The sequence below is a fragment of the Phasianus colchicus genome, chromosome 10, assembly GCF_987193195.1.
Source record: "Phasianus colchicus chromosome 10, bPhaCol1.hap1.1, whole genome shotgun sequence".
NCBI lineage: Eukaryota > Metazoa > Chordata > Aves > Galliformes > Phasianidae > Phasianus > Phasianus colchicus.
Genome location: NC_143445.1, coordinates 10,012,071 through 10,032,486, shown reverse-complemented (window position 1 = coordinate 10,032,486; position 20,416 = coordinate 10,012,071). Strand labels below are relative to the sequence as shown.

At 49.8% G+C, this 20,416-nt stretch overlaps 1 protein-coding gene across 1 annotated transcript in view; it reads left to right on the top strand.

Moving 5' to 3' along the window:
- Positions 1-5,341: 5,341 nt before the first annotated feature.
- Positions 5,342-20,416, top strand: part of IRS1 (insulin receptor substrate 1) — a 49,707-nt gene continuing 34,632 nt past the window's right edge. Inside the window, exon 1 of the mRNA XM_031596361.2 lies at positions 5,342-9,429. Within this exon, the coding sequence (XP_031452221.2) occupies positions 5,875-9,414 (3,540 nt within the window). The 5' untranslated portion in view covers positions 5,342-5,874 and the 3' untranslated portion in view covers positions 9,415-9,429. The remainder of the gene's footprint in view (positions 9,430-20,416) is intronic.

Below are 20,416 nucleotides of genomic sequence, written 5' to 3'. Positions count from 1 at the left end.
GAATGATGCATATGAATTTTCATAAAATTATCTGTTTGAGTCCAAGGACTTGTTTTGTGATCTGTCTCAACAGAAAGTGCTTCTAGGAAAAAAAAAAAAAGCAAATTGAGTCAAATAATAGCTCAAAAATAATGGAGTACTATTTGCAGTATTTTGTCTTACTATAGATTAGGTTGTGGGTTCAAACATGGAAGATACAGAGTTCAGATCAAGCAGAACACTTGTGAAGTTTATTGTAGAAGCATAAGCATGTGCTGAATAATACCAAGAATGATGTAGGCTTGGTGTTACTGACAGTGGCCAACAGCTCTGTAGATGCATGTGCAAATACTGCCCATAAATGGTGATGCTTAACTAAAAAGCTCACAGCTTCTGCAGATCTGTACCTGGTGCAGTTTTGGACCTGGGTGTGGTATCTTTGTATTGTATGAGACTTTTCTCCAGGTACTGATCTGCTGATTTTTTTTTTTTTGAGTCATAGCATCCTTTTGTGATGATTTCCTGAGTTCATTGACCTTATCTGCAGAAGTAGCTTCATACTTGTTTTGAAGCTTATTGTTTTGTGTCTTTCATCTTGTGTCTTAAATCAATCTTCTTTCACCTTCTGCTTGCCAGGAATGATATTTGCAGATGTCACATCACTTCCAAGACATTCTTTTTCCAGCCTGAAAAATCTTAGGCTGTTAAGTTAGCTTGACCTACCTTTTATCACCTATTCTTATCGCTTCCAATTCTACTTTCTAGTCTTGAAAACACTATTAAAGAATTTCCCATAGTAGGCCAAGACAAAGTATATGACGTTTATTCATTTACAACATTGTCTTTTACCTGTTAATTTCTAATGATATTTGTTCTTGGTTTTGACCTGTAAGAGTACTGAACAGATGTTTTCATAGGGATACTTCTCAAAATTCTATGATCAGCTTCACTTGAATAAGTAGTTAGCTAAATTTGTCACTGAATATCCTAGATCAGAGTTGCTTTTTCCTCTCTGTTTACATCTTATAAAACAGCAAGCATAGTACAGTATAATGCAACTTTTCTTCAACTCTTTGAACCCATAGTAATTCTATGAAAGATCAGAAACTTAGGAAGTATTTTCCATTTAAATTCATTATGCTGCAATTAAGTTTTCCTATTGCATGAGTGAAAGCTTAAGGAAGTCTTAATCATAGGCAGAGCCTGTGGAGCAAGTCCAGGTCAGGCAGTGGCACAGGCTGCCTAGGGAGGTAGAATCACTGTCCCTGGATGTGTTCAAGGTACATATACTAACAAACATGGTTTAGTGGGCAGTATTGGTGGTAGGTGGATGATTAGACTAGACAATCTTAGAGGTCTTTCCCAAGCTAATGGGTTCTATGATTCTATGCCATCTTCAAGCAACCATGGGCAAAACTGCCTTTTAGACTTTGTTTTTCACACCCTCTGTGGACTTTGCTACAGGGGCTTAAAAAAAAAAAAGTGGACTTAAGGCAATTGTCTCAGATGGCTTTTGCATAATACCACTACAGACAAAAATTATTATAAATTGGATAAAAGACTCTGTAACTTTTGAAATTCATGCTCCAGGCAATTTTGTCTGTGGAGACGGAAGAAGAATTAAAGCAAAAAAGAAGTCTGTGAAGCATTGACACCTTTTCAGAAGATATTACAAGATGGGAATCTAAGGATAATAGATGCAGAGCTGAAGGTTAATCAGTGTAGTTTGGGAATTATCCAAAAGTATCACTTAACTTCCTGTTAGTTTAGTGATGCTTCTCTGGGATAGCCAGATTCCCAAATGGAAAGCATAGGAATGATGTTTTATCTTTCTTTGCTGCTTTAAACAGAGCCATACTTAAGGAGGTAGAAAAATAAGATATATTAACACTATTTTTAAGATAAGAGCTGGTTAATTGACTATTACAAATTAAATATTTCATGTAATTAGTGCATGTACTTGGTATGTTGATACCAGTAAAACTGTTCTACATGTGTACTGGCCAATCTGTAGAAAATACACTGCAGAAACGATTCTAATAAGCAACAGATGGAAAAGATGACTAAAATGTTTTTTGTTCTCATTACTGTGACACAGTTAAGTACAAGTGCTATCAGATAAGCTTACTGCTTGTAATGTAATACATTTGAGAGCTGCCATTAGCTATTCCATCAGTGTGCTCAATTTGCCTTAGAGATGACAGTAGAAGTTGGGGATGTAAGTTCTGTTCTGTTTTTCTGCCATACTCATGATACTACTACCACTCCTTTAATAGAAATCAAGCAGCTTGTTTACTCAAGTAATGATTTAACTAGCTTACAGTCAACTATGCTATTTTTGAAAGAGTTATGCAAGTTTCATCCTGACTGTTGAATGTAGAGGAAAGTAAATACTACAAATGAGCTTAAGTAAATAAAATATGCAATGAAGTCAGCCTTGGAACAAGAGCCAGATCCTAACTGTCAATGTGCAGACATAGCTGGTGGGAGGAATACAGGGCTGGGCACTTCTCAGTGATGCCCACTGGCAACAGGCACAGGCTGAAATACTGAAAATTGTGTTCAAATGTAAGTCTTCCTTACAGTGAGGGAGGTCCAGCACTAGAGCAGTTTGCCTAGTGAGGGATCTTCATGCTTGGGGATGTTCACAGCCCATGTGGATGAGAGCCTGAGTGGTCTGCTGTGTTTTACCCTGTCTTGATTTACTGCCAGAATATTCTATCACATGAACCCCTCTGATGTTAATTGTGCAGCCTGAATTCTCACAGGTTCACTGTCAAAGCAGGGGGTTATTTATATGTAAGAAGCAAGGATACATTCCTTTCCTTGGTCTGCTGGTGTGTGCTTACCTTACCAAGAAGTGTGTTGTTTCAGCTCTTTGGAGCTCAAAGAGCAGGAGAAAAAAAAAAAACCAACCAAACAAAAACAAAATAACTGGGTTGGGTTTTTTGTTTGAGATGTAGTCTGGTGTGGTGTAAGCTATCTCCAAAAAATCTGTTTGGAAATATGCTGGAGGTGTTGGATATTGTCAGTCCTACTGCACAAAATATGTGAATCTGAACATAAAGTTTGAAAACTCTTCTGGGACAAACAGTGGATCTCTCTGAAAAACAGCCAAGAACAACCAAAAGTCAATGTGTCTGTCAGATCAGTTATGTTGCTATAGAAGAGAATGGAGGTAAACAGAGCACATGCTGTGGACAGGACTGTCTCCTGCTTTCACCCTGAGCTCTGTGTCCTTGTGCAACACTGCACATCAGGTGGATTTTGTCCTCCATCAGGAGATCATTCCATTTGTATGCTCTATTGCTTGCCAAGTGCATCAGGATCCTTTAGAAGGCAAAGAATGGGACATAGCAAATGGAAGTTACTACTTAATAGCCTTGTCTATTATGTGCAAAATATCTAATTAAAACTGCATATGTATTCCATGCACAAACATGTGCTCCCATGCCTCTGGAGGGACAGGGAAATGTTTAGGAGCTCTCCTCTTGCCAAGGAACCGCAGCCTTTATGCTGCAACATGGCTGCAATGTTGACTGCAGTTCTGCCCAATGGCTGAAGTCAGTCCCACTGTGCTGTGATATGAGGAAGTAACTTCTCATCCTCCTGTTCCAAGATGTGTAGTACATGGAATTATTTTCAATACAAATGTTTGTTTCTGTCATGGCAAACTATTGCGTAGAGGAAGGTACGAGATGATACACATCAGTGGTATGGCATGGATTATTGTCTGCTCGCTCCTTTGGTCTCAGCAGGTGCATTCTGCTCTTACATTATAAAGCATCATTGTGTGGATGCCTTTAAATGATGCTGCGGTTTGTATTACTTGTAAGATGGCCTAGCAGCACGGCCCACATCCCCTCAGATCTCTACACGTGGGCAAATGTGTCAGGCAAACTTTTCTATTCCGAGCTGCCAGGTGGCATCTCAGACAGCTGTACAGCCACGAGATCCTTCACAGCAAAGCTGGTAACGGCAGTAGAAGTCTCTGTGTTCTGGAGAAATGGCGTGAAGGGAGGAGGAGACCCTGCCCTGGGCTCTGCGAGAGCGGCGGCGCGGGCCGGGAGCGCGAGAGCCGCCCTGCAGGTGGCAGCATTGAGCAGCGCATCTCCCGGAGCTGGCTTGCAGCACTTGTTTCCCACTCTGCGATGGGAGCTGTGCGTGCAGCACGTTTCAGCCCTCCAAGCTGCAGAGCGCGTTGACTATTCCGTTTCATTTAGCGCAGAACGATGCGGGAGGACAGACAGCTGCTCGCTACGGGAAAAAGGAATTAAAAAGAATAGGTTCCCTCATCTAGGAGCCCCCGCGCCTCGGCGGGGCCGAACCTCCCCGGCGCTATTCGGGGCACGGCGGAGGAGGGGCAGCCGCGCTCGAGCCACGTAGGAGCCGGAAACGCTCTCGAGGCGCAGCGGGGCTCGGCCCGGCTCGGCGCTCGGCCCTGCCCTGCCGCGAGGCGAAGGAGGGCGGCTCCCCGCCTCGCGCCGCAAGCCCGCCACACTGCAGAGGCCGCCGCCGGCGGTTATAAATAACACGCCGCCGAATGGCGTCTACGCCTCCTTACTACGCGCCTCCGCCCGGCCCCGCCTCCCGCCGCCGCCGTGACTGACGGGCGGACGCACCAATGCGGGCGCGGCCCCCGGCGGGCGGTGCGGCTCGGGGCCGGGCCCGGCGGTGGCGGCCCCCGCGGCCGCGCTGACTGAGGGCGGGGAGCGGCGGGGCGGGCCGCGGGGCCGCGGCGCTGGGCTGGCCGGGAGCCTGGCGGCGGCGGCGGCGGCGGCTCGGGGATGGTCCACGCACTGGCGCCGTCACGTGTTGTTCTGCTCGCAGCGAGCCTGAGCCGCGGCGGCGGGCGGAGGGGCCGGAGAGCGAAGCGCGGCCCCCGGCGCCCGATTCGGTCCGGGGCGCCGGGAAACTCCGCGGAGAAGCCGGCGGGGAGCGAGTCGCCGCGGCCGTGCCCGCTTCCCCCGCCAGCCTGGGGCGCGGGAGGGAGCCGTGCCGCCGGCCGCTGAGGCGCTGCCGCCTGGAATGAGGAGGAGGAGGAAGAGGGGATGTTCGTGCCGCGCTCGGGCTGCCTCCCCTCCTGCCGCCGCCGGGTCGCGTTCCGTGTGGAAATGGCACTTTCTCTGCCTAACGAGATGGGACTGAATGGGGTCGGCAGCCTCCTCCGCGCGCCCGAGCGGGAGCAGCAGCAGCAGCAGCAGCCGCGGCGCTGAGCCTGGGGGGCGGCTGTGCGTGCTGTGCTGTGCTTGCTGTGCTGCGGGGCTTTCCTGTTGGTTTCTTTTTTTTTTTTTTTTTTTTTTTTTTTTTTAATTATTATTAGGGAGGGGGGGAAGAAGCGTGCTTTCTTTCTTTTTTTTTTTTTTTTTTTTTTTTTGGGTGCAAACCCCGGACTTTGCAAAACAATCTCCGCCCCCCAGAGGATATTTAATCTGCAACAAGAATCGCAGCTCGCGGAGGTAAAGTTGAGAGAAGAAGGGCTGCCGGACCTCGTGCCCCGTGGGGACCCGAACCCCGCGGACCGAGGATGCGATTCTCCCTCCCGGCGGCTGCCCCCGGGACGTGGCTTTCGCCTGGACTGAGCGGGACCGGACTGCAACTTATTAAAGACGCGCACGTAGTGGCGATTGGGGCATAAACAGCGACACGAACTCCGGTCTGGTGCCGGAGGCTGCCTCTGCTGCCGAACAGCTGCTCGCCCCGTGCTCCTGTCCCTCTGTCGTCCCGTTTTCAGAAGGGGATCCTGAGCTTTTTTCCTTCTTTTTTTTTTTTCTTTTTTTTAATTTTAAATTGTTGCGTGCATTTTATTTTAGGTGGTTGACTTTTGCAGCTGGCTCGGCTGTTTTGGGGTCTTGTGGACTGCTGACGGCGGTAGCAGCAGCACTGCCTCTCGCCATGGCCAGCCCCACAGATAACAACGAGGGCTTCTTCTCGGATGTCAGAAAGGTGGGTTACTTGCGCAAACCCAAGAGCATGCATAAACGCTTTTTCGTGCTAAGGGCAGCCAGCGAGTCTGGACCCGCCCGGCTGGAGTATTACGAGAATGAGAAGAAATGGAGACACAAGTCGGGGGCCCCCAAGCGCTCCATCCCATTGGAAAGCTGCTTCAACATCAACAAGCGGGCTGACTCCAAGAACAAGCACCTGGTGGCCCTCTACACCAAGGACGAGCACTTTGCCATTGCAGCTGACAGTGAACTGGAACAGGAGAGCTGGTACCAAGCGCTGCTGCAGTTGCACAACAGGGCCAAGGGCCACCACCACCTCCACCACCATCACCACCACCACCACAGCGACATCACCTTTGGGGGCAGCAGCGTGGGGCTGGGGGAAGCGGGTGAGGACAGCTATGGTGAGGTAGCCCCTGGCCCAGCTTTTAAGGAAGTTTGGCAAGTAATTCTGAAGCCTAAGGGGCTAGGCCAGACAAAGAACCTGATTGGCATCTACCGCCTGTGCCTGACTAACAAGACCATCAGCTTCGTAAAGCTGAATTCGGATGCGGCTGCTGTGGTGCTGCAGCTGCTCAATATCCGCCGTTGCGGACACTCTGAGAACTTCTTCTTCATCGAGGTGGGACGCTCGGCAGTGACTGGGCCTGGGGAATTCTGGATGCAGGTGGATGATTCTGTGGTGGCGCAGAACATGCATGAAACCATCCTGGAGGCTATGAGAGCCATGAGTGAGGAATTCCGACCACGCAGCAAGAGCCAGTCCTCCTCCAACTGTTCCAACCCCATCTCCGTGCCTCTTCGTAGCAGGCACCACATCAACAACCCTCCGCCCAGCCAAGTGGGGCTCAGTCGCCGATCCAGAACCGAGAGCGTTACGGCCACCTCCCCAGCTGGCGGTGGGGGAGGAGGTATGGGTGGCAAACCCAGCTCTTTCCGGGTTCGCGCATCCAGTGATGGGGAAGGCACCATGTCAAGGCCTGCCTCGGTGGATGGCAGCCCAGTTAGCCCTAGTGCCAACCGGACCCACTCGCACAGACACCGTGGCAACTCCAGGCTCCATCCTCCGCTCAACCACAGCCGTTCCATCCCGATGCCTTCCTCGCGCTGCTCCCCATCGGCCACCAGCCCAGTCAGCCTTTCGTCCAGCAGCACCAGTGGCCACGGCTCTACATCAGACTGCCTGTTTCCACGAAGGTCCAGTGCTTCGGTTTCTGGCTCCCCTAGTGATGGCGGATTTATTTCTTCTGATGAATATGGTTCTAGCCCGTGTGACTTCCGCAGCTCTTTTCGCAGCGTTACCCCAGATTCGCTAGGACACACCCCACCAGCTCGGGGCGATGAAGAGCTCAACTACATCTGCATGGGGGGGAAGGCCGCTTCGTCCTGCTGCAGCCTGGCAGCTCCCAATGGCCACTTCATCCCACGCACCTGCCACCCGCAGCAGCAGCCCCGCTACCCCAGCACGTCATGCTGTCCCCGAGCTGGTAGCGAGGACATTGCTGACTTGGACAAGGCATTCAGGAAACGGACTCACTCTGCAGGCACTTCGCCCACCATCTCCCACCAGAAGACACCCTCCCAGTCTTCGGTGGCTTCCATTGAGGAGTATACGGAGATGTTGCCTTCTTACCCCTGTGGCGGCAGCCGGCTGCCCTCCTACCGGCACTCAGCCTTTGTGCCCACTCACTCCTACCCTGAGGAGTGTCTGGAGATGCACCACCTGGATGGCAGCCATCATCGGACCAACTCTGCTCCGCACACGGATGACGGCTACATGCCCATGTCTCCCGGCGTAGCCCCCTTGCCCAGCGGTGGGGCTGCCCCCAAGAGCGGTGACTACATGCCCATGAGCCCCAAGAGCGTGTCGGCCCCCCAGCAGATCATCAACCCTGGCAGAGGGGGCCGCCACCCTCCGGCTACGGTGGACTCCAACGGCTACATGATGATGTCCCCCAGCGGCAGCTACTCCCCGGACAGCGGCTCTGCGGGCTACGGCAAGATTTGGACGAACGGTGCCGGCCACCACCCAAAGCTCTCGGTGGACAGCAACGAAGGGAAGCTGCCCTGTGGCGGCGGCGACTACATCAACATGTCCCCGGCCAGCGGCTCCACCACCAGCACGCCGCCCGACTGCTACTTCGGGGCGGCGGGGCAGCCGGGCGTCGAGGAGGCGGCCACCGCGGTCCTCCACAAGCCCATCTACTCCTACTTCTCGTTGCCGCGCTCCTTCAAGCACGTGCACCGGCGGGCCGGCGGGCCGGCGGGCGAGGAGGGCAGCCCCCAGCCCCGCGTGGCTCTCGGCTCCGGCCGCCTCCTCTACGCCGCCGAGGACTCGTCCTCCTCCACCAGCAGCGACAGCCTGGGCGGCCCCGGCGGCCCCGAGGGTCCCGCGCCGCGCTCGCAGCCCCCGCGCAAGGTGGACACGGCCGTGCAGACCAAGGGCCGCCTGGCGCGACCCACGCGGCTGTCGCTGGGCGGCCCCAAGGCCAGCACCCTGCCGCGGGCCCGCGAGCAGCCCCCGCTGCTGCCGCCCCCGGAGCCCAAGAGCCCCGGCGAGTACGTGAACATCGAGTTCGTCCCCGGGGACAAGCCGCCTTTCCCCTCGGCCGCCCCGGGGCTGCCGCGGCCGCCGGGCGGGGAGGCCGCCGAGGAGTACATGAACATGGAGCTGGGGCCGCCCCGCGCCCGCTGCCCCGGCGCCTTCGCCGCCGCGCGGGCGGCCCCCGCGGCACGGCCGGGTCGCGGCGCGGCTCCCCCCGGGCGGGACTACGTGAGCATGCAGCTGGGTGGCTCCTGCTCGGACTGCGCCGACAGCCCCTCGCCCTCTTCGCCCGCCCCGCTGCTCGGCTACGCCGACGTGCGGGCGGGTCGCTCCGCCGCCGAGAAGCCGCCGCCGGCCGCCGCCGCTTCCCCTGAGCTGCCGCGGGGCCCGGCCGAGCTGGCAGCGGCGCCGCCGCGCTCCTCCTCCCTGCTCGGGGGCCCCGGCGCGGGCAGCGCCTTCACCCGCGTCAGCCTCAGCCCCGGCCGTAACCAGAGCGCCAAGGTGATCCGCGCTGACCCGCAGGGCGGCCGCCGGCGGCACAGCTCCGAGACCTTCTCGTCCACGCCGAGCACCGCCCGCGGGGCGGCAGGCGGCGGCGGTCCCGGGGCGCCGTTCCCCTGCGGCGGCGCGGGGGGCGCCGAGGAGGTGAAGCGCCACAGCTCGGCCTCCTTCGAGAACGTGTGGCTGCGGCCCGCCGCCGGGGAGCCGCCCTCCGCGAGCAGGGGGCCGGGGGCCACGCTGGAGAACGGACTCAACTACATCGACCTGGACTTGGCGAAGGATTGCAGCCACCGCCGCCACCACCTGCACCCCCCCGCGGAGGGCGCCTCCGGCCCGGGGGGGAAACCGCCGCAGCCCCGCTCCCCGCGGGGGAGCAGCCACTCCAGCGACGACCTGAGCGCGTACGCCAGCATCAGTTTCCAGAAGCGGGAGGAGCCCTAGGAGCCGGCCGGGAAGGTGAGCTCCGGGGGCGCGGCCTCGCGGGGAGCTCCGTGGTGCCTTCGCGAGGGGGAGGGGCGCGGCGCTGGGCTCCCCGGGGATGCCCGGGGCCGGGGAGGGGCGGCGACCCCGCGGTGGCTCGGGCCCTTCCCGGAGTGCGCTGTTCGGGGACGGCCCGGTTGCTGTAGCCCCGTCCCGGAAGGTGCTCCTGAGATGCGACTGCTGATATTGGGTGTGGACTGCGCTGGTGCGGCGTTGCGGTGCGTAGTTACGGTGTGCTCTGTAGAAAATGAAAATGTGAATTGGCTGAGAGTGTGGGGCTGGAAATAGGAAGCTCCGGCTTTAATCCTCCTTTGGCTAGCGCTTGCTCCTGCGGCTCGGGAGGGCGGTGAGCCACGCTACTCGTGTTTTCCCACGTGTTGAGCTCTGCTGGCGGCATCACCTCGCGAGGCTGCACTGAGCTGGAGCTCAGCTCGGTTTGGAAAGTGCTTTGAATTTGGGGAGGACTTAGGAGTCTTCAAAGTGTTGTGTCCACCATTTGTGCTTCAGTTGATGTGGAGCGTGGCTGCCCCATGCTCGCGGCAGTGTTGCAGGCAGCACGAGAAGCAGGCCCCAAAAGCGTGCCTATGTCATAGGCCAAACTGGTGTGTTTTGTTTTTCCCTAAAGCTTTCCAGTTTTCATTTGGGAAAGCCCTTTGCTGAGCTGTTGTGTCTTGGTTGCAGGTAGCTGGTGAATAGAGGTGTGGCCACCAACAGTTCTGCTCTGTGGAAACTTGATGCAGCTGAGAGCAAACATATCTGGTCCAGGAGCTGCTGCAGCACAGTGCAGGTGTGGGAGTCACTCCTTGAAAGGTGACAGCTGTTGTGCACTGGCAGCCAGCTCCCTGGTTAGTTCTGCCATCACACGTGCTGTTAGCAGCTCTTGCTGCATTTGAGCAGCAGCAGTCCCAGCAGTGTGAATGGATGTTGGCACAGATGTGTACATGGTGATGTGAGGGGATGAGTTTCATACTGCTCTTTATAATTTTATCGTAAGTATAATGAAGTATGATAAACGTGCTGCTTGTATCATGCATTCACTTGGTCCAAGGGTGGGATGCTCAGGACCAGAGCTTCCATTTTGCATGGTGACAGTGTTTATAGAACCTGAACAAAGACAGAGCAGGCTGTCTGTATTTGCTGCCTGTTTGAACAGTACACTGGTAGATGTTGGTCCTACAGGACTTGTGAGGGCCAGAGCCAGTTCAGAGTTCAAACAGAGGTCTCATATTAGCACAGGTGTTGCTGCTCTTGCTTGGATGGTGGCAGGAAGGAAATGTTTTGTTTGTGTCCATGTGGCTGTTACAGTGCTCAGTGGGCAGATGCACTGCGCTGCACTGTACTCTTTGGGGAGGCTGCCGGGGCTCTGGGGTGTCCTGGTCAGCATTGCCCTGTGCTCCTGCGGAGGCTTGCCAGAGGATGCAGCATGCTGTTTTGCCACTCCCATTGATAGGAGTACTGTTGTTCTTCCCTGTTCTGTGCTAGGACTGGGGAAGCAGGTGCCAAAGAAATCCAGTGCTGAGGTCTGAGGGAGCAATGAACGTGTGCAGGAGTCAGAAACTGCGGGTCTGAGGGGTGGCAGTGTCACAGGTGTTCACTTGCAGATTTTCACAGACCTGCTTACTTTGCTTTAATTGATCCCACGTATCACCTTAATACAAACACTGTGGCAAAACTCTCCATCCATCCCAGCGGTGGGGAGGTCCCTGCTGGAGCTGTGCTGGTCAGTGGGACGGAATGTGCCCACTTGTCCCAGGAATATGCTGAAAGCACCACATGGCTGCTTGCAGAGGGGCGTGATGAAAGGTGCTGTCTAATAGAGGAACTGCTGTTTGAAGTTAGCTCTTCTTTCCCCAAGTTAGGATTGGGCTAAGCAAGTAGAGCTTCTCCTGGGAGGCCAGGAAGAGTCAAGTTGTAATTATGTGGGTAGTCTGCAGCCATGCTACCCTATGCCCTCCCCATCACTCAGCTCAGCTGCGTACTCAGTTAACCCGGCAGGCTCCTATTTCCCATGCTGGATTCCTTGCCATCAGAATGAACTTTCCTCACAAAGTTCAGCCTAACTAGTTCATCTTTTTGAGTTCATTAGAGAAAAAAAAAATGAATTGTCCATGTTAGACCGTGCTTAAATCTGTTCGTTGTCAAGTCCTCGTACTTTTGTTGCTTTGGAGGTGAAATTGGGGTTTGGCAGGGGAATCAGCCTGTGCCACTATACCTCATGCCATGCTTGAGAAACTCTGCCTGGAGGTGAGTGGTTTATTGGTCTGCAGGCAGTGTGCTTGCACATGCCTGGAACAGTTGTGGAGTACCTTAAGGTAAACCATTCCATGCTGGCACGAGTAGGGATGTGCTCCAAGTCTAAAGCTTTGTGCACCCCTTCCAAGGGGCGGTCATGCAGGCTCCATCTCACCCCATGTCACCTTGTGCTGCTCCTGTGCAGCGGATGTGCAAGTGCTGCCTGGAAGGGCGAGCAGGAGGCTGTTGTTGGTCCTTCTGCTGCCTGAGCAATGTGGAAGAGTAAGGAGAAACCACTTGGAATACAGCAGATACGCAGAGAGACAACACCAGGCCTGGTGAGGGAGAGCTGATGCTGCCAGGTATCAGTAAGGGATGGGGAAGGCTGCCTCAAGTGCCCTGTCTTTGCTCTCCATCTCTTGCGTAGCTGTGGGTTTTTATTTATCCCTTTAATCTCAGAAGTGGCAGAAGAACTGTGCCTATTCATTTTTCTTTCTCCCTCTCCATAGAACAGGCTTATTTTCTCCTTCCCCCCAGCGAAGGCCAAAACTATCTGGATAACTCTTGTTTTATCCATTCTGGAATGTTTTCTTGTTCAGACTACAAGGCAAGGACCTCACATGTTTGCCATTCAACTCCCAGTGGGTAAAATGGTTGCTGCTGCTCTGCTGCAAGCCAGCAGCTCCTCTCCTTGTCCTGCTGCCCAGTCCTTCTCCCTGTCACTTCCAGGTTGCTGGGGCATTACACTCTTAAAGTTTCTGTTAACTTCTTTGAAGTGTGCTTGTTTCTCTGAACATTAAAGATACTGGCTTAAAGAATCATTAGATTTTCAAATTAAAAAAAAAAAAAACTTTCCCATCTTCAGCTCTTCTCTGCACTCTCTCAAATCCCATTGCTTCCATTGTCACACACTGTGGGCTGTTTCCTAACATCTGGCCCTGTCTTAGTCTTTGTAGCTCTCTTCTTCTCTCATTCTTTTAAAAGTGCAACAGTGTAACTGCTGGGAGCTCCCCTGCCCACACACTTTCTTCTGCTTGGGAGAACTGGGGACTGATTCCTGTGCCGAGATCAGCCCATGGCTCCTCAGTGCTTGGATCCCGTGGCAGGTAGATTTCTGTGCTGCAGTAGCCAAATCCTGCTGGAAAACGCCAGCCTGTGGCATGAAGCTGAGTTGAAGGTTGGGGCGTGGTGTTGTATTTTATTCCTGCTTAGGATTTTGCATGCACAGGTGATTAAATGTAGGAAGCACATTCTCAACTTTGGGATTGGTACGAGAAGAGAAACCTCCTAGGAGTATCAGGGTTATGAAGATGAACTGCAGGTAGCTTGTGCTCAGAGCATGCAATCCAAAAATATTCCAAAAAGGAAGGCAGTAGGTGTTGGCATATGAATAACAGGAAAGGCTGAAGCAGGATCACAGAAGGAGGCAGGTATGTGGCTTTGATGTCTGGAGCTTCAAAGCAAAGGCATTATTCCCCCGCCTCATTTCCATTTTGTTGATGAGCATGAGAACTTGTGAAAGTGAGTGCTAATAACACTGAATAGAATATGTGCAGCCCAAACAAGTGGTAACTTGGCTCCCTCACAGCTGTAGCAATGCCTCTTTGCCTAATGCGCAGTGGGGCTTTGGTGCTGTAGGACAGTGGGACGTGGTGCAACAACACCTGTAAGGGGATTGTGCCTTGTGTCTGGCTCTAGCCAAAGCAGAGCTCTACTGAGGTGAAAAACTGAAGTATTTTTTGTGTCTCCTGAAGATATACATTAGGGTAAACAGAAGATTACTCTTGTATTAGTGTCCAGTGTAAGTGGGATGGCTTCTTGGGGCGTTGCTTTCTATTTTATTTTATTTATTTTTTATTAATTTTCTATAATCAGAATTGCTTCTGCAAGTTAAAAACTTGGGGTGGAACAAATGAAACAAAAAATTACCAAAGCAAGATGTGTACCATTAAAATAAGTGTGCGGGGTAAGGTTCTTTCCAGAACTGAAAGAACAGAAGTTCCCCTAGTTCTGGATCAGCACCAACACAAATACCAGTGCATTATGAGAGTTTTCCATGCTCTGTAGGCATTACTGTAGTCAAAACTGTGCATTACTTACTATGCAAGCACACCAGTTTTCCCCATACCTAATTATTTGCCAGAATTGAGCCTGTCTCCACATATTTGCATATTTGCAGTCGTCCTGTTTAACAAAAACTCAAGCTTATAATTGTATTTTTTTGTTTGTTTGTTTTTGTAATTTAGACAGTAGATTCACTCCCACATTAAATTTTAATACTCATGTATTCCTCTCTCCTTTAGTTTTAATGACAAGTTTCTCAAGACTTCTCTTTTTTGTTTTCCTGGCTTAAAAATTGTAACTGTATGATTTATTAACCAGTGCAGTAGATAATGAAGTACTATCTGAACTTGTTTACCCGTGGGTTTCATGTTTATCATAGAATCATAGTGTCATTTAGGTTGGAAAAGACCACTAAGATCATCTAGTCCAACCGTTGGCCCAGCCCCACCAGCCATGTCCCTCAGTGTCACATCTCCATGTTACTAGAACACCTCCAGGGACGCTGACCCCCTCACCTTCCTGGGCAGCGGTGCCAGTGCCTCACCAGTCTTTCTGAGAAGAAATTGTTCCTGATACCCACCCTGAATCTCCCCTGGTGCAACTCGAGGCCATTCCCTCTCATCCTTTCACGTTACCTGGAGGTAGAGGCCAACCCCTGCCTCACCATGACTTCTTTCAGGGAGTTGTAGAGAGCAGTGAGGTCTCCCCTGAGATGCTTCAGGACTGAACATCCAGTTCCCTCAGCTGCTGTCCTTAAGACTTGTGCTCCACACCCTTCTCAGCTCTTTTGCCCTTCTCTGGATACACTCTAAGGCCTCAGTGTCTTTCTTGCAGTGAGGGGCCCAATGTCAGTGTTTTAACTGGGTTCTGAATATGGTTTAATTCTGAAAATGAAACAACATTGCAGGGCAAGGAGGACACTCATTTTTGACTAGCAGCTGTGGAGAGTCACGTGTGTTTCCTTAGATAACGCTCATAAGTGAAGAAATACAACTCCTAAATTAAGTACAAAACAAGTAAGAGCGAGTGAACTTTGACATCCAAAAAAGTATTGTTATTATGAAATGTGTGGTGAAAGGAGAACTGCATTCACATAGATTTTCTTTAACTGCAGTATTTTCTTCTTTACTCTGCACTGATTGGGCAGTTACAATAAATGCCATTAAAACAGGTTCACTGGAGTTTCACAATTTTTCTTCTGGACTAGGAAGTGCAGATCCCTTAAAATTCTTTAATGTAAATAATATCTTGTGAAAGAAAATCTTAAATGGCAAAAATGTTGTGGCTTGTTCCATCAGATCTTGGAGTTTTCACTTTGTGATAAGAGTTGCAATGCAAAAACGTTGATATTAACAAATGTATCTAAGTTCCCAATTTGTCAGAATGTTAAAAGCTGGCTCTTGGTCTTCTATATGTAGTGCATTACAGCACCCATTCGTAAAAGTGAGTAGCATTATTCTATTTTTACCTCCTTCTGCTTTTGAGATAAATGGTGATCGTGATGGTTATTATTCTGAATTTGTGAGATAAAGGTAGTGAAGGAGAGGTGTCGGTGACTTAAAAAAGATTCTCAAGTTTAATGGCTTTATTCTCTGCTTACAGAAATGTTGGGAAATAGAGCAAAAGGCAAGGTGTGAACAGATAAAGAAGGTTTAAATAAGTCTGGCACTCTTTAACTAACTAAAAGATGTCTTGATATATATCTCTCTGATCATGTTTGACACATCTAGGCCATGTTCTCTGAAGGCTGTTATTAGAGATTTAACCTCGGGTAATTGCAAACTGTATTTTCTTCAGAGTGGTGTTTGATCAGGTTCGTGGGGCAGCAAAAGTTTGTGTGTGTTCAACTGTTTGTATTAATTTGGGAGTCTGGTTAAGGGATCTGCTGTCAGCCACCTGAACCATACAATGAGATGCACCCAGCCTGTGGCGTAGCACGGAGGTTTGCCCGCATTACCGCTTGTCAGCTGTTGTAAGATCCCAGTTATTTGGAAACCGGGGATGTGGAAAAAATGACCGATTCAGTTTTCAAGAAAGGTACGCTTCAGGAGAAAGGAATTAGGTTATAGGTGTGTTCTGCTCGTTACAGTTAGCAGAACCACTGAAGTGTGCTTGTACGTTCAAACTGTCTGATTATACATGTTATAAATTCAGTATGGGAACATCACAGAATCACAGAATGGCCAGGGTTGGAAGGGACCTCAAGGATCATGAATCTCCAACCCCCCCTGCCACATGTAGAGCCACCAACCTCCACATTTAACACTAGACCGGGCTGCCCAGGGCCCCATCCAATCTGGCCTTGAACACTTTCAGGGTCGGGGCATCCACAACCTCTCTGGACAGCCTGTTCCAGCACCTCACCACTCTCTCTGTAAAGGATTTCCCCTTGACGTCCAACCTAAATCTCCCCTCCCTCAACTTAAAACCATTTCCCCTCGTCCTGCAGTTATCAACCCTTTCAAAGAGTTGATTCCCCTCCTGTTTGTAGGCTCCCTTTAGGTACTGAAAGGCTGCAATGAGGTCACCCCGCAGCCTTCTTTTCTCCAGGCTGAACAAGCCCAGCTCCCTCAGCCTGTCTTCATAGGGGAGGTGCTGCAGTCCCCTGATCATCTTTGTGGCCCTCCTCTGGACCCTCTCCAACAGCTCCCTATTTCTTTGTATTTTTTATTTTCCGAGTTTATGTAGGTTGGATATTTCTAAGTCACTAGAGCACCTAAGCATTGGATGAGCTTTCTTTGAAAACCAAAATCTGAGGAAAAACAGAAAATATCCATCGGTCTTGATTCTTGACCTCTTTCAGTGCTGTGATTTTCTGTATGGTGCACAAGCGCTTGCTAAAACGTAACTGTGAGGCGGGAACTCCTTAAGCTGGCTGTGCAACTCAATAAAATGCATAACCAAACTCTGCAGAGAGCTTTCCTTCAGTAGAGCAGTTCTCTGAAGGTGTAAAAAAAAAAAAAAAAAAAAAAAAGCTCCCAACAAGTGAAGAGTGGACCAGTGATTGAGAGTTCCTTCTGCCAGTATTTGACTGAATTTACACTTAAATCAAAACAAACAAACAAACAAAAAAAAAAAACAAAAAAAAAAACAGCAGTAACAAAAGCAACAGACAACCAAACAACAATCCTTTATTCCTGCCTTGAGATAATGCACATGTAGACATCACCAGTGACATCCATTGTTAAACACTGTGTCCAAATGTATATCTTGGCCAAGAGAATGAAAGAACCTCCAGAAGTGTCGATTGAGGTGGAAGATTGTCTGAGCTTGTTGCTCCTCTTACTGCATACCTTGGTTTGAGTCTTGCTTGCCAGTCTGTAGGTGACAGTGGGGGAGTGGAGCAGAGATGTGGAGCTGGAGACACCGTGGCTGGAGCCAGGGCTTCCCTACTTCGGTTCTGACTCAAGCTTCCCATACTCCAGAGAGATGCGGGAGAGATCTGAAGTGACAGCTGACTGTGTCAGTGAGGAAATCTAGAATAAAACATTTGGTGGTAATTCATCTTCAGCATAGTCTGGCCTGCGTTTAAAGAGCAAGATAGGAAAGGATTTTTTTACCCATAGAGAATGAGAATAGATAACTTTTTACTTTGGAATATATCCTTAAGGATATTTCCTTCCATAGACTGCTTGCATTTCATGGAAGAGACCAATGGAGGTAGCTCAGCTGCACAGTTGTTGAAAGAGGTAGGAAGATGAGAAAGGATCTGGAGGGCAAGAGGTGTGAGGAGCAGCTGAGGGCCCTGGGTTTGTCCAGCCCAGAGCAGAGGAGCTGAGGGGAGCCTCATGGTGGCTGCAGCTCCTCACAGGGAGCGGTGGGCACAAGTGGGCACAGAACAGATCCTAGGGCAGTTGGCACAGCCCCAAGCTGCCAGAGTTCAAGAAGCATTTGGACACTGCTCTCAGAGAGGGGGTTTGGGTGGTCCTGTGTGGAGCGGGGGGCTGGACTTGAGGATCCTTGTGGATCCCTTCTAACTCAGTATATTCGATGGTTCTGTGGCAACTAGTCTTTCTCAGAGGATTTGGAATGATTTGGATTTCGGTGAGGTAATAGATTGCTTGTTGTGGGAATGAGGATGTTTAAGATGGCTGTACGAAGAGGAGTGAGCCATGCTCTTCTTGCAGTGCTACTAAATTCAAGCCGAACAGTTTTCACCTGGTGAAAATAAGTGATACTTCAAATCCTTGTGATGGTCGAAGTTAGTTTTGGGCAGGTCACACTTTCTATCCGCTACATTTAACCTATTTCTGTTTTTGACTTCCCTCCACACACAACACAGGCACAGGCGTTCCTAAAGTCTAAGTGTGCTGAAATCAACTGAAACAAAGGAAACCTGTAGTTGAGGAATCTCAGAAAGCTGCTGCATCCTGGGTGTGGCCCTACAAGCCGTTTGGGCAGACTGAGGCAGCTTGCTGTGCTGAAAGGCTCTGCTTGTGCTGCTCTCTCAGGCTGGGCTGCCCGTGTTCTTCTGGGGCACTTCTCTGCAGCACATCAGGGAGCTGCTGAGGTGTGCTGGGAGGAGAGGGCTGAGGCCAGGGTGTCTGTAGCAGTCCTGTGTCATCCTGTACAAGTAAATGGTGGCTGTAGTTAGGCTAGCTTATTAGTTAGCAGCTGTTTTTGCATGTAGCAGCATCCAGTTTTCTGAGAAACAGCAAAATAAAATGAGGAATGTAGTTTGTTTAGGAAGCTGTAGGTTGAAAGCTGTAAATATTTTTCTTATTGAAAGTTAATATTTGTTTTAGTGTCAGTATTTTGGAAATAACGTTATATTTTGTTGACTTTATAATCATCTGTTGAACGTGATGCTGAATGTCCTTGAATTCCTTGGACAGCTGATGTGGGTGGGTAGCCAGAGGGATGTACCTCTGTCCGGGAGGGAGGCAGAGGCAGGTGAAGGCAAATAGCAGAGGGTGGCACATAGGTGTGCTGTGCCTGCTCTGTGCTTTGAGCGTGCAGCTGACCAGACTTCACTCTTAAATAGAACCAATTAATTTGTATCCAGGCTGGTTTTGAATGCTTCAAACAATATCAGAGTTCTTAAACAATGAAACAAAGCTCTCCAATAAGTTTCATTCTTTTGGGTATGCAGCTTTTCCTCATAAGCTGGGGTACAAGGGAAAAGCCCTCCTGGAGGTGTGCAGGCATGTAGCTAGGGCATGTTTTTTCAGGCCTTTGAACTAGGTTAGGAATGTGTCTCAAGATGGAAGAATGAATAGTTATTTGGTGCTCCTAGCCTGCAGGCTTGAAGCGGGAGAGGAATGTTATTGTGTCTTCAGCGCCTGGCGAGCACAGCCGTGTTGTACGGGGACTGGCATGGCTCAGTGCCACCCTGCACACAGCTGCTGGCCACCAGCAGTGTTTCCTCAGTTGTAAGGCTCTGGGAAACCAGTGGTATATCTTCAATTAGGAAATGCCCTTTGGAGCATTGCGGCACAGAAGTATACCAGCCTAAAAAAACTCTGTGATTACACTGATGTGATTCTCTGTATCCACATCCCCCTGTGAAGTGCTTTCCTGGGAAGAGAATAAGTATTTACATTTCTCTGAAATTCTGTTTTGACCCTGGGGTGGTGGCAGCATGTCCCTGGAGAGAAAGGCAAGCAGAGGCTAAGAAAGTAGGGTGGTTCAGGTTGAAATAACCCTTGGAAGGTTTTCTGAAAAATAAACCTCCATTCAGAACTAATTGTGCTTTAATACGCTGACGTTAGTTAAACTAAGACCTGTTCAGTCCGTGCAATTCTCAAATGCCATTGCTGCAGTGAGTGTGATTGGTGGAGTATCCAGAATCCAGTTTCAAGTGCTGAATGCTACTTTTTTAGAACAGCAGCCACTGCAATAGGTACCCAGGGAACTTTGGATTTATTTCAGTATGTGACCAGTGTAATTATGTGAGTGGTTTGTTCAAAGCTGAGTGAGATCAGCTGAAAGTGAAAAGAGAAAAACGGATTTCATTTCTTTGGTTATTTAATTTCCCAAAATAAATAAATAAATAAATAAATACAACAACAACAACACAAAAAACACCTTTACTAAATGTGAGATATGGGAATCCACAGTAACCAGACCACCCAGTTTCATCTACTAAATATAAAGGAATCTTTAATACAATACATTATTGTTAAATGCAGAGTTTATTTTGTTAAGCAACTTATTTATGTATTCATGTGTTTCAACATTTCATTGGGATTTTCATTCAGACTCAGCTTGACAAGTCATAAATAGGAGATTGAACCAACTAGTAAATGATGACTTCTACTGGCCATTAATTTTATTGGTCAAGAATCTGCATAAATATACTCTAATGGTATTATCTAACTGGGAATTACACCAAATGCTAAATTAAAAGGTTATATTGCAAATCAGCATGATTTAGTGGTTATCACTCTTTAAGAATGACCATTAAGAACATAAAAAGATAAGTTTCCTCATTTGCTAATCTAAATGTGATTATTTTAATCACTTTAATTTGAATTAATCCACCATGAAGTCAAGTGTCAGTATATACATGATAATTAAATATACTTGAACTGATACGATCATGCAGAAATAGAGCATAGCCACAGAAAAGACCTGGTTCCAGGACCTTGTGTGATCTAGAGAGAGGAAAGCAGACCAAACACGACACAGTAAGAGACTGGGAGGGTGCAAGAAGAGGACAAAGCAC